The sequence below is a fragment of the Triturus cristatus genome, chromosome 10 (assembly GCF_964204655.1).
Source record: "Triturus cristatus chromosome 10, aTriCri1.1, whole genome shotgun sequence".
In the NCBI taxonomy this organism is placed as follows: Eukaryota; Metazoa; Chordata; class Amphibia; order Caudata; family Salamandridae; genus Triturus; species Triturus cristatus.
This window is the reverse complement of record NC_140593.1, coordinates 1,082,882,309-1,082,896,061: the sequence shown is the minus strand read 5'-3', so window position 1 is coordinate 1,082,896,061 and position 13,753 is coordinate 1,082,882,309. Positions and strand designations below refer to the sequence as shown.

Below are 13,753 nucleotides of genomic sequence, written 5' to 3'. Positions count from 1 at the left end.
CAGAAAAGAATACTGCATACTATTTCCCACTAATGTCTCAATGGCTGAATCTCTGTGAAGCTCAGCCAATGAGAGGAGGTGGTGCTGGTCTGACAGCTGGGCTAGGCTTCTACCACAGCTCAGAGTTAGACTTATTCACCAAAACTCTGGACTAGAAACCTGCAGATTTTAGAAGGGTAATCCAGTACAGATATGAATGCATACCAACATACAATCCAAGTGTGTGCACAACGAAGGACACACCACACTGAAACACAATATGAGTTTTTTCAATTTTCTGCTGCATTTCTACGTGCAAACTTAGCAGTGGCAGAGCAGTTGGCCCTGCTGGATGATCTACCAATGATCCCATGGCTTATAAATTAATTCTAATGTAAATTCAAGATCCGAGTGATCATATAAATACACAGAGCTTTCTATCAGTTGAAAACAATAAAAATCACCCTCCCAACTACTTATTCACATCTATACCATTTGACATGCTCTACCATAGTTACAATGGTAATGCATGTGCAATGGTGTTCAAGCTTATATTGCCTATTGACGATCCACAGGATACTCAACCACATCACCCATTCCTTAAAGATTTGAATGAACACTACCGACTGCCTATTTACAGTGGTAAGGAGCTGAAACATTAGCAATATCAGATCGGTAGAAGTGGTGACAAAGGAAGATTATAATGCACCCTCTTCTGTGGTCCGTATTACAAGCAGGAGGGATACCAACCAACTACAAGTTTTGCAGTGTCTCTGGACTGTAATTATCAGGTCCTCTAACTCGGCACCCTATAGTTACTTGCCTGGAGACGCCATACCCGGAATCATCATCAGAGCTACGGGGGCTGCGGGTACCTGCAGGGCCCAGCTAACGCTGCCTGCATATTTCAGCATGGTGGGGCAGAAAAAGTTCCCGCCACCTGACGATAAAGATGCATCTTTCCTGATGCCGCCCCCTTTCCGAACACCTACAAACTAGAGTATACGCCCCTGCAGCATATAACAGGGATCTCTTAATAGGGCCCTGTGTCTTTTACATTGGAGATCTGGCTTGTCATATGTGGGGACATTTTAAAATTTGGCATATGCATATGGGAACCAAACGATGCAGTAGACAGTCATAGTCCTGCTTTTTTCTTTGCCAAAAAGAGAAGATTGCAGCTTTCTAACTATTAATCCTCCATTTGAGCCCTTTGAAGTGTATATTGTGGGATCACTTAGATTTCCATTATCCAGGGTACAACTTTCCAACTATACACTTACCACCAACCATTTCACTGCTGCCAGGTTCTGGGGCTTTTCCTTCTAAGGATAATGGGGTTGTGAACTGCTGCATGTGACTGGTGACTTACAAAGGGCCTGCCAAACTGGGCCAATGAAGACAGAGTGCCCTTTTGAACACTGTAAGGGTATGCATTATACCAATAGAAACTTGGGTCAGTTAGATTTTGACAGCTCAGATAACATGAATAAGCATTTATCAGTTGAATAATGTTCATCTACGTGAGGTATACTAAAGATGCACTCCTTACCTGGCTGTGGCCTTGGCTTCCATAAGACCATACATATTGTGCACATTGTAATGCAGAGAGGCCTTCTGTTGAGCTGAGGCACACAATGTCTTTGCAAAGAGAGTCCCACCTAACACCGCTGAGAAAATGATTAGACCAAAACAAGAGATAAAAAAAAAAAAGAGAAGTTAAACAAAATATACATACTACAAATGAATCATTCGAAATATTTATTACATGAGTACATAATGGTGCCAATCACAATTATACGAATGTAAAACAGTGGTTGGAATACCCGACTGATCTGAGGTTATACAAGATGTTGGTGCGGAGTGACAGGGAGAAGAAAATGGCTGCCAAAAATGTCAGAAAAGCAAAGTGAGGAGAAAATTAGATCAAGAGAGAACAAGAAAACAATTAAACCAGAATGCACACCTATGCTAGATTGGCTAAGGAGAGATAATCCAAGAACAAGACAATGCTGTGTTAGTATTACAATCTGATTAAGGTGCATGTCTGGGACAAAAGAAAATCTGACAGATGCTGCGAGGCTAGGAGGAGTAACAGCAGAACTCTTAAATGTAACCTGGAAATATCAGGAGTTGATGGAACGTTGGAGAAGTGTTTTCCTCCACAGACAAGATCCCCAATGTGCTGCCTCGAAATCTAGACGATTCTGCTGGGGATTCTGGATCCTTATTCGTTCCCACGTTGTGAGAAGTTGGCCTGGCATATACTGGTCACTAGATATAGTGGCCACCTTGCACCAGTCCAATTCGAATCTTATGGTAGATAGGTTTAAGACAACCTTTTAAAGAAAGCTATCCTAGTGGTAGCTGTGGAGAGCAGCCTTCAGGATAAGTCTCAGAGGAATGTAAAGCAGCTTGTTTTACCTTATAATCTCTTGAATTACCAAATGAAAGGACACCACACAGGTATATATATCAAATATATATGTATTTATTTCTAGACACACTCTACTAATCTCTTTATGAGATTAGAAGCCAGGAACACATTCAAATATCAACGTTTCTCAATAAGTTAAGCACAAATATGGCTGGAGCCCCAGGGGCGTACCAGACCATATACTGAAAAAATGGTATAAGAATGTCGACTTGCAAAATGACAAGGCCTAGGGCCTGGGGAATCGCTGGGGCTTCACTACTGCAGTGTTAGCAGGTAAGTAACAGGCCCACGGGAGATGCGTGCAGTGTGTGAACACAGCCGCGGGTTCCCTATTGAGAATAATGGTGCAAGTCGCGGTTTGATTTTTAAAGTTTTAGGGTACTTCGAGGAAGTCTACAAGCAAGCCACTTACAAGGTAAGTACTTTGAGGGCCAACACACACTAGGGCACTGGAGTGCATGAGTTACCTCACCCAGGGAAGCCGGTGCATAGGTGTCTTTTGGTGTCGGGTCGCGTCGCTGTTTTCTATGGAGACCAAAGATGACTTGCTGCTTGCGTCGACTGAAGAAGTGTCTGGTGGAATCCAAGGGTGGATTCAAGATGGAGGCGACTTGAAATTGAAGGGACAGTTTTTAAAGTCACTTGCCAGTGACCGGTGGCCAGGAAGATGGCTGACCAGGGATGTTGGGTGATTTCAGGTCGTCGATGGGGTTTTGACTCTTCGCTCACGAGGTCCAGGAGGGATCAACGATGACCAGCAGCTGGATTCGGAGTGTCCCACGATGTCTGCGGCTGATAGCGGTGTCGGCAACCGGATTGGAGCCAACAAGCCTTGGCAACTGCAAGTCTCGTGTGGAGTGAAGAAAATCGATGGTGCAGACCAGCAAGATCTGAGAGACTCACCCAGCGAGGAACAACCAGGGGAGCCCTTTGAGTCGATAAGAAAGTCTTCGGGGACCCACCAGCCAACGGACAAGGGATCGCGAAGACGCCTCTTCAGGAGATGCTTCAAAGGAGCCCACGGTCACTCGGGACGGGGTAGGCCTCTGATTATCGCTGCAAAACCTGCTGGAGGCTTGGGCCACGAATGGTCCAATGCACAAGTTCGTAGAATATCGTGAAGGGTTTGCACTCGACAATAGTGCACGGTCCCCGGGTATTGCTGTTCCTCGTCACTCGTGGGGTCCACTCGCCTCAGCTCTGCTGGGGACTCACAATGGCAGTCGAGAAGTCAGGAAATCCACTTCCGGTGCTGCAGGGACTTTGAACTCCGGCGGGAGCGGGAAAGTTTGCAACCGTTGATTAAGGTTTTTGGTACCTGCCAAGCAGGGGAGTCACTCCTTGACTCCAAGGGAGATTCTTCTGTCTTCCAAAGGTAGTGGAATGTCGAAGGGCCAGGATTCTTCTTTGTAGAGCATTGTCCAGGGTTATCTGTTTTGCAATGGCAAAGTTTGCTATCTTATAGTGAAGATAGGGGAGGGACTAGCTCTATGACCACTCCTCTGGGAGGGTCAGGGTAGGGGGTGGTTACACCCATTTCCCTTTGTCCAGTTTCACGCCAGAGCAGGGACAGGTAGCCTCTGAACCGGTTTGAGCTGGCATATGCACAGAGGAGCCTACTGCTCCCCCAGTGCAGGACTTCAAAGCACTCTAGAAGTGCACCCACCCAGCCCCAATACACTATATCCTGTACCATATAATAGGGGCTCAAAAGGTACCACAGTATCCAATCACTAGTGCATCTAATATGCACACCAAGTCGTTTAGAGAGAACAGAGAGACTGGGGCCCTGATTAGCAGGGACCCAGCCAGACTTAAGCCAGAAACCAGTGTATACATCAGAAAAAAAGCGGGGGCAACATAAGTGCAGATCCTGCTCTCCTACACAACCCCCCCTCCCCCCAAACGCAGGGACATTAAACTAACCTTGACCAGTTGAGTCTTCATTTTCTAAGTGGAAATACCTGGAGAGTGCATTGGCATGTTGGGTCCCAGGTCTATGTTCCACTGTATAGTCCATACCCTGCAGGGAAATGGACCACCTGAGCAGTTTAGGCTTTTCACCTTTCATCTGTTTGAGCCATGGAAGGGGCTTGTGGTCAGTCTGAACTATGAAGTGAGTGCAAAACAAGTATGGCCTCATCTTCTTCAGGGCCCACACCACAGCAAAGGGCTCCCTCTCTATAGCTGACCAACGTTTCTCTCTAGGAGTCAGCCTTCTGCTTATGAAAGCTACTGGCTGGTCTTGACCTTCATCATTAAGTTGAGACAGTACAGCTCCCACACCGAGCTCTGAAGCATCTGTTTGAACAATTAACTTTTTTGTAATCTGGACTCTGCAAGATGGGGCAGTGCACATTGCCTGCTTGAGGTCATCAAATGCCTTTTGACAGCTAGCTGTCCACTGAACCTTTTTTGGAATTTTCTTAGAGGTCAGATCCTTTAAGGGGGTCACTATAGATCCATATCCCTTAACAAACCTCCTATAGGACCCAGTCAGGCCTAAAAAGGCTCTAACCTGTGTCTGGGTTGTTGGAGCTACCCATTCCATTATGGTCTGGATTTTGCTCTGCAATGGTTGAACCTGGCCTCCACCTACAAGGTGGCCCAGGTACACAACCTGACTCTGCCCTATCTGGCACTTAGTATCCTTGATAGTGAGACCTGCTTTTTGCAGGGCCTCCAAAACATTCCTGAGGGGGACCAGGTGATCCTGCCAGGTGGAACTAAAGACAGCAATATCATCAAGATAAGCTGAGCAATAGGTTTCTATACCAGTCAGAACTTTATTCACCAACCTCTGAAAAGTGGCAGGTGCATTCTTCAAACCAAAGGGCATTACCACAAAGTGATAGTGCCCACCAGGGGTTGAAAGGAATATGCTACTTACCAGTATGCATCTGTTCTTGGCATGTAGAGCTGCAGATCTACACACTTTTGCATAGATCGCCATCTGGTGTTGGGCCCGGATGTTTGCAGTTTGTTTTTCCTCTTGGAAAGTCTTTGGAAGTCACAAGGTCGGTGACTCCTCCTTTGGATCGTATTGCGCATGGGCTTCGGCTCCATCCTCAGATTGTTTTTCGCCAGCAGGGAAAGATGGAGCGTAGTAACAACAGTGAAGAAACCCATGTGTGTTGTATCTAAATAAGATAGACTGGAACAGATACAGGTAGCCGGGGAGGCGGGTGAGCGTGTGTAGATCTGCAGCTCTACATGCCAAGAACAGATGCATACTGCTAAGTAGCATATTCCGTTCGAGGCATATGAGCTGCAGATTACACACTTTTGCATAGACATTATAGCAGTTCCCAACCTTAGCGGTGACCACCGGTATCTGTTGCAGTGGTTTGAAATAATGTTTTTAGTACAGCCTGGCCCACACTAGCTTGTTGCTTGGTTTGCACATCTACACAATAGTGTTTAGTGAAAGTGTGCGGTGTTGACCATGTAGATGCTTTGCAGATATCATCTAATGGGATGTTCCCTAGAAAAGCCATAGAAGCCCCTATCTTTCGTGTAGAATGGGCTTTGGGGGGAACGGATAGCGTTCGTTTTGCTTTGTGGTAGCAAATCTGGATGCATTTTACAATCCACCTAGCTATCCCTGATTTTCAGATGGGGTTGCCCTTGTGTGGTGGAGAGAAAGAAACAAACAGTTGTTTGGTCTTTCTGAAAGGTTGTGTTCTTTGGATATAGTAAAGTAAGGCTCGTTTGACATCTAGCATGTGTAGAGCCCTTTCTGCAACGGTCTGAGGTTGCGAGAAAAATACTGGTAATTCTACAGATTGGTTTAGGTGAAAAGGGAAAATGATTTTAGGTAGGAATTTTGGGTTGGTATGGAGAACAACCTTGTTCTGGTGCATTTGAAGAAAAGGTTCTTGTATGGTAAGTGCTTGTATCTCACTGACCCTTCTAAGGGAAGTGATGGCTACAAGGAAAGCTGTTTTCCATGTGAGAAATTGCAGTTCGCATTTATGCAAAGGTTCGAAGGGAGGCCCCATCAGCCTTGTGAGAACGAAATTTAAGTTCCACACAGGTGAGGGTGGTACTCTGGGGGAAATTATTCTTTTTAGGCCTTCCATGAAGGCTTTAATGGCAGGTACTCTGAAAAGTGATAGGTGCTGCCTGTTTTGTATGTAAGCTGCAATTGCTGCCAGGTGTAGCCGAATAGAGGTATAGGCTAGATTACACCTTTGTAGGTGGAGTAAGTAGCATATGATGTGTTGTATAGACACGTCTAGAGGATTGATTGTGTTGTTATGGCAATAAACAACAAATCTTTTCCACTTGGCAGCGTAGCAGGCTCTAGTGGTAGGGCATCTAGCTTCTCTGGTGACGTTCATACAGTCAGGGGGAATGTTTAGGTATCCGAATTCTAGGATTTCAGGGGCCCGATCGCAAGGTTGAGCTGAGCTGGGTCCGGGTGCCTGATCCCTCCATGGTTCTGGGTTAGGAGGCATGGTGAGAGGTGTAGCTTTTGGTGTGGTACTACCGAGAGTTCCAGCAGCGTGGTGTACCACGGTTGTCTGGCCCATGTTGGAGCTACTAGGATCAGTGTGAGGGAATGCTGTTGTAGCTTTCGCACCACTAATGGAATTAGTGGGAGAGGTGGAAAAGCGTATGCAAATTTGCCTGACCAGTTCATCCATATCGCATTTCCTTGGGCACAGTGGGTGTGGGTATCTGGCGGCGAAGCTTGGGCATTTTTTGTTTTCGTGGGTGGCGAATAGGTCTATCTGTGGATACCCCATATTTTAAAGAACGGGTGAAGAATCTGCGGGTGAAGTTCCCACTCGTGGATCTGTTGCGTCTGTCTGCTGAGCAGATCTGCCATGGTGTTTTGGACTCCTGGGACATGTTGGGCTAGGAGAAAGATTTTGTGTGGAATTGCCCATCTTCATATGCTCTGTGCTAATTGAGAGAGCTGTGGAGTGTGTGTGCCGCCTTGTTTTTGAATATAATACATGGCCGTCATGTTGTCTGTGCGAATGAGGACTGCCTTGCCTGAAATCCGTGGTTGAAAGGATTTTAGGGCTAGAAAGATTGCTAGTAACTCCAGATGGTTGATATGGAGTAACTTTTGTTGAGGTGTCCATGTGCCCTGCACTGTGAGGTGTAATCGGTGAGCACCCCAGCCGGAGAGCGATGCGTCTGGTAGTATTATTTGTGGAACCGGGTCCAGGAACGGTCGACCTTTGGAAAGGTTTGTGGTGTTCCACCACTGCAGAGAGCGATGGGTGCGACCGTCTACCAAACCATATCTGTCAGTTGCCCCTGGGCTTGGTTCCATTGGCGCGCTAAGCACTCTTGGAGTGGACGCATCTGAGTCTTGCGTGAGGCACTATGAAAATGCAAGAGGCCATCATCCCTATCAGTTGCATAAACACTCTTGCTGGAAGGGAGTGTTGAAGAACGAATTTTTGTCGCAAAGCCGGAATGCTTGCAATCCTGGCCGGATTGGGGTAGGCTATTGCTTTTGAGGTGTCTATGGTGGCGCCGAGGTATTGTTTTATGTGGGATGGTGTTAGCTGGGACTTTTGGTGGTTCACCGTGAAGCCTAGTTGGTGAAGTAGTTGGATTGTAGTGGCGGTGTGGTGTACACATTGGTTGTATGAAGTGGCCGTATCAGCCAGTCGTCCAAGTATGGGAAGACGTGAATGTGCTGTCTTCTGAGGTGTGCCGCCACTACCGCTAGGCACTTGGTGAATACCCGTGGTGCTGTTGTGACTCCGAATGGGAGCACCTTGAACTGGTAGTGTTGTCCGTCCACTACAAATCTGAGGTACTTTCTGTGAGCACGGTGTACTGGAATGTGGAAGTATGCGTCTTTCAAGTCCAGTGTGGTGAGGAAGTCGTTCTGGGAGAGGAGCGGAAGCACCTGCTGATGTGTTTAGGGGCCGGAGATCTAGAATAGGTCGTAGAGTCTCGTTCCTTTTTGGTATTAGAAAATATAGGGAGTAGACCCCTAAATTTTGCTGACTGACGGGAACTTGTTCTATTGCCTGTTTTTGTAGGAGGGAGATTACCTCCTGCTTTAGTAATGTGGAATATTCTTGTGACATTGGGTGTTGCCTGGGTGGAATGTTTGGGGGGGGTAGATGTTAATTCCAGGCAGTATCCTGACCGAATAATTTGGGTCACCCATTTGTCTGAGGTGATGGTCTCCCAGACATGAAGGAAATTTTGAAGTCTGCCCCCGACCGGAGTGGGATGGTCTGGAGGGAGCGGGGGGGAAGTCATTGGGTAGGCGGTGTGGCAGAGCGGGCGGTATTTGTTTTGCCTCTGCCTTTATTATTGTTGCCCCTATAGCCGCCTCTTTGATAGCCCCTTGTGAAGGTGGACTGAGTGGGGGATTTGTAGGAAGTGGACGCGTTATCTGAGAAGTTGCCTCTAGATGTACTCCGAAAGGAAGAGCGGCGAAAAGAGCGCCTAGGAGGGTGTGACTGTAGGGCTCCCATGGACTTCGCCGTATCGGTGTCCTTCATTTTTTCGAGGGCCTCATCTACCTTTGGGCCGAATAGGTGTTCCTAGTCAAAGGGATGATTAAGGATGGAGGCTTGTACCTCTGGTTTAAATCCGGATATTCTTAGCCAAGCATGGCGACGGAGGAGGACGCTAGTATTAATGGCCCTGGAGGCTGTGTCTGCTGCATCTAAGGCACAGCGTATAGAGGTGTTAGTGATTGTCTTACCCTCTTGAATTAATTCATTGGCCCTAGTTTTATATTTTTCAGGGAGGTGGTGCATTATGTTTTCCAATTCATCATAATGTGCCCTATCGTATCTGGCTAATAGCGCTTGGGTGTTGGCGATACGCCATATATTGGCTGCCTGTGACGCAGTGCGCTTTCTTGATGCGTCCAGTAGCTTTGACTCTTTGTCAGGTGGTGGTGCTTCGCCTGACGCCTGGGAATTTGTTCTTTTTCGTGCAGTGGAAACCACTAGGGAATCTAGTGGCGCTGGCCCTTTGATATTGGCGGGATCAGTGGGGGCAGCTTTGTACTTTTTTTCTATGCGTGGGTTAATTACCCTGGCCCTGACTGGGTCTTTAAAAACCTCTGGCGCATGCTTTACCACCCCCTTAAGCATAGGTAGTATGGAGGTAGACCTATGTGTGGTATCAAATGTGTCTAGTAGGAAATCCTCCTCCACTGGGTCAGTGTGCAACTCTACCCCGTGATAGTGTGCCGCCCTTTGAAGTAGATGGTGGAACCCTAATGATTCTTCCGGTGGAGATGGCCTGGAAGGGTAAAGGTCATCTTGTGGGATGTCGGGAATATCTGGGTTATTGTAGTCGTCCCATGGGTCTGGGGATCCTGTAGGGGTGGGGTCTTGGGGCACATCCCCTATATCGTGATATAGGTCCCCCTGATCATCATCGTCTGGAGACGGGGTCGGAAAGCGATGAGGTGGGGGCAGAGGGGGCGGAGGTGGAGAGTGTGGAGGAGGTGGGGAAGGTATTCTGAAAGGAGAGGTAGCAGAGTCCTTCCTCTTTGGAGGTGGAGGCGGAGCTGGTTTGTCCAAATGTCTTTTTGGAAGAGACTGCCAGATGTCCAGTTTTTGGATCCCTGGTGAGAGTTTTTTGTAAGGGATCCGGTGTAAATAGTTCCTGTGACAGTGTTTGGTCCATAGGCGCCGAAGTCTTCAGGCCGATGACTTTTTAGGCTTGTCCGTGCCAGTTTGCTTAGCACTGGGCTTGGGAACCTCCGATTTCTTGGTCGGCGCCGAGATGGTCTTCGGCTTGGAGGTGTCGTTGCCTAGGGCCTCATGGGGTTTGGTCGGTACCAAAGATGGCGTCGGTACGGAAGCGCTGGGTTTCGACCCCGAGGGCTTAGGTGCGGAGCTCGGTGTCGAGGTAGAGGCCGTTTTCTTTTTCAGTGCCGAAGTGTGTTTCTCGGCACCGCTGGCAGGCTGGGTCGAGCCCGAGCCGCCGGAAGGCTTACTTGGCTTCTTCACCGGGCCCGAAGGTGGGGTGTGTGAAGCAGTCTCTGGTCTTGCTTAGGCCCGGGGGTGAAGGCGTGACCGAAGCTTTTTTGGGTGTTGGCGCGGGTGTGGGGGGGGTATAGTACTCCCGACCCTCTGCGCCGGAGTGATGTCTTCCACATCTGAGTCATCGGCCTCGGAAGCACTGACAAGGTCCTCTTCGGTGCGCTGCTGTCCCGGATCTTCGATGTCATCCCCGAAGATATCGACTGGAACGGAGGTCGAGGAGTGTGCCATGTTTCTTCTGGCTCTTCGGTCCCGAATAGTCTTTTTCGATCTGAAAGACTTACAGGCCGGACAGTCTCGAGCCTCGTGTTAAGGGGAGAGGCAGAGGTTGCATACCTCATGAAGATCAGTGTGGGGGAATTTGGACCCACATCGAGGGCACTTCTTGAATGGAGTTCTTTTCATCAGCCGGGACCGGAGCTTGGGTAGGCCCGAAGGCCGCCGTCGACGACTGGAACCGAAGATTTGTCGATGAGAAGGTGCGTTGATTGAGGAGATCGCGATCGAAACAATACCGCGATGTGAGGGGAGGATTCCGCTTCAATCGGCGAACAGGAAAATGTTCGGAACCGGAGCGCGAAGATTACATCCGAGCCCGATGGCGGAAAAAAACAATCTGAGGATGGAGCCGAAGCCCATGCGCAACACGATCCAAAGGAGGAGTCACCGACCTCGTGACTTTCAAAGACTTTCCAAGAGGAAAAACAAACTGCAAACATCCGGGCCCAACACCAGATGGCGATCTATGCAAAAGTGTGTAATCTGCAGTTCATATGCCTCGAACATGCTGTTTTGGCCTTGGCATCATCAGCTAACTTGATTTGCCAGTAGCCAGCTGTTAGGTCAAATGTACTAAGATACTTGGCTGAGGCCAAAGTATCAATCAGTTCATCTGCCCTAGGAATTGGATAGGCATCAGTCCTGCTGACTGCATTGAGGCCTCTGTAGTCAACACAAAACCTCATTTCTTTCTTACCACCCTGGGTATGAGGTTTAGGTACAAGGACTATTGGGCTAGCCCAAGGGCTATCTGAAGGCTCAATAACACCTAGTTCCAACATTTTCTGGACTTCAGTCCTGATACAATACCTGACATGGTCAGGTTGCCTGTAGATTTTACTCTTGACAGGCAGACTGTCTCCAGTGTCCACCTCATGGGTGCACCAGGAAGTCCGACTTGGGGTCAGGCTAAACATATGTCTAAACTGTTGCAGCACTTGTCTGCATTCAGTTTGCTGATGATCAGTGAGGCTGCTTGCCAAAACAACTCCATCAACTGATCCATCATCAGGGTTCTGTGAGAGCAGGTCAGGGAGAGGGTCACTCTCCTCCTCCTGGTCCTCATCAGTTGCCATGAGCAAGCCCATGTCAGCCCTGTCCACATATGGCTTAAGTCTGTTGACATGGAGCACCCTAAGGGGGCTCCTGGGAGTTCCCAGATCCACCAAGTAGGTGACTTCTCCCTTTTTCTCAACAATTTAATGGGGGCCACTCCATTTGTCCTGGGGAGCTGCTAGGGCCACAGGCTCCAACACCCACACTTTCTGGCTTGTTTTACCTTATAATCTCTTGAATTACCAAATGAAAGGACACCAAACAGGTATATATATCAAATATATATGTATTTATTTCTAGACACACTCTACTAATCTCTTCTTGAGATTAGAAGCCAGGAACACATTCAAATATCAACGTTTCTCAATAAGTTAAGCACAAATATGGCTGGAGCCCCAGGGGCGTACCAGACCATATACTAAAAAATTTGTATAAGAATGTCGACTTGTAAAATGACAAGGCCTAGGGCCTGGGGAATCGCTGGGGCTTCACTACTGCAGTGTTAGCAGGTAAGTAACAGGCCCACGGGAGACGCGTGCAGTGTGTGAACACAGTCACGGGTTCCCTATTGATTATAATGGCGCAAGTCGTGGTTTGATTTTTAAAGTTTTAGGGTACTTTGAGGAAGTCTACAAGCAATCCACTTACAAGGTAAGTACTTTGAGGGCCAACACACACTAGGGCACCAGGGTGCACGAGTTACCTCACCCAGGGAAGCCGGTGCATAGGTGTCGGGTCGCGTCGCTGTTTTCTATGGAGACCAAAGAAGACTTGCTGCTTGCGTCGACTGAAGAAGTGTCCGGTGGAATCCAAGGGTGGATTCAAGATGGAGGCGACCTGAAAATTGAAGGGACAGTGTTCAAAGTCACTCGCCAGTGACCGGTGGCCAGGAAGATGGCTGACCACGGATGTCGGGTGATTTCAGGTCGTCGATGGTGTTTTGACTATTCGCTCACGAGGTCCAGGATGACCAGCAGCTGGATTTGGAGTGTCCCACGATGTCTGCGGCTGATTACGGTGTCGGCAACCGGATTGGAGGCAACAAACCTTGGCAACTGCAAGTCTCGTGTGGAGTGAATAAAGTCGATGGTGTAGACCAGCAAGATCTGAGGGACTCACCCAGCGAGGGCAAGTAAGGACAGGCCTGGAGCAAACAGGGGAGCCCTTTGAGTCAATAAGAAAGTCTTCGGGGGACCCAACGGGCAAGGGATCGTGAAGACACCTCTTCAGGAGATGCTTCACAGGAGCCCATGGTCACTCAGGACGGGGTAGGCCTCTGATTTTCGCTGCAAAACCTGCTGGAGGCTTGGGCCACAATTGGTTCAATGCACAAATTCGTAGAACGTCGTGAAGGGTTTGCACTCGACAATAGTGCACGATCCCCGGGTATTACTGTTCCTCGTCACGCGTGGGGTCCACTCGCCTCAGCTCTGCTGGGGACTCACAATGGCCGTCGAGAAGCCAGGAAATCCACTTCCGGGGCTGCAGGGACTTCAAACTCCGGCGGGAGCGGGAAAGTTTCCAACCGTTTATTAAAGTTTTTGGTGCCTGGAGATTCTTCTGTCTTCCAAAGGTAGTGGAACGTCGAAGGGCCAGGATTCTTCTTTGTAGAGCGTCGTCCAGGGTTATCTGTTTTGCAATGGCAAAGTTTGCTATCTTATAGTGAAGATAGGGGAGGGACTAGCTCTATGACCACTCCTCTGGGAGGGTCAGGGTAGGGGGTGGTTACACCCACTTCCCTTTGTCCAGTTTCACGCCAGAGCAGGGACAGGTAGCCTCTGAACCGGTTTGAGCTGGCATATGCACAGAGGAGCCTACTGCTCCCCCAGTGCAGGACTTCAAAGCACTCTAAAAGTGCACCCACCCAGCCCCAATACACTAAATCCTGTCTGGAAGGTAGTGACACCTCCCTGTGACAGGATGCCCATTGTTGGGCCTCCTCCACTGCGAGTTTCAGTCAGCAGCAGGAGGGCAGCCCAGTGTCTGTGCTGGTGGCATCCATTTTGTGATGCCA

General features: G+C 48.6%; 1 protein-coding gene across 1 annotated transcript in view; it reads right to left on the bottom strand.

Moving 5' to 3' along the window:
* LOC146796600 (lysosomal alpha-glucosidase-like) overlaps window positions 1-13,753 on the bottom strand; it is an 854,317-nt gene that overhangs the window by 302,162 nt on the left and 538,402 nt on the right. The window contains exon 12 of the mRNA XM_085629244.1: window positions 1,532-1,649. Within this exon, the coding sequence (XP_085485370.1) occupies window positions 1,532-1,649 (118 nt within the window). The remainder of the gene's footprint in view (window positions 1-1,531; window positions 1,650-13,753) is intronic.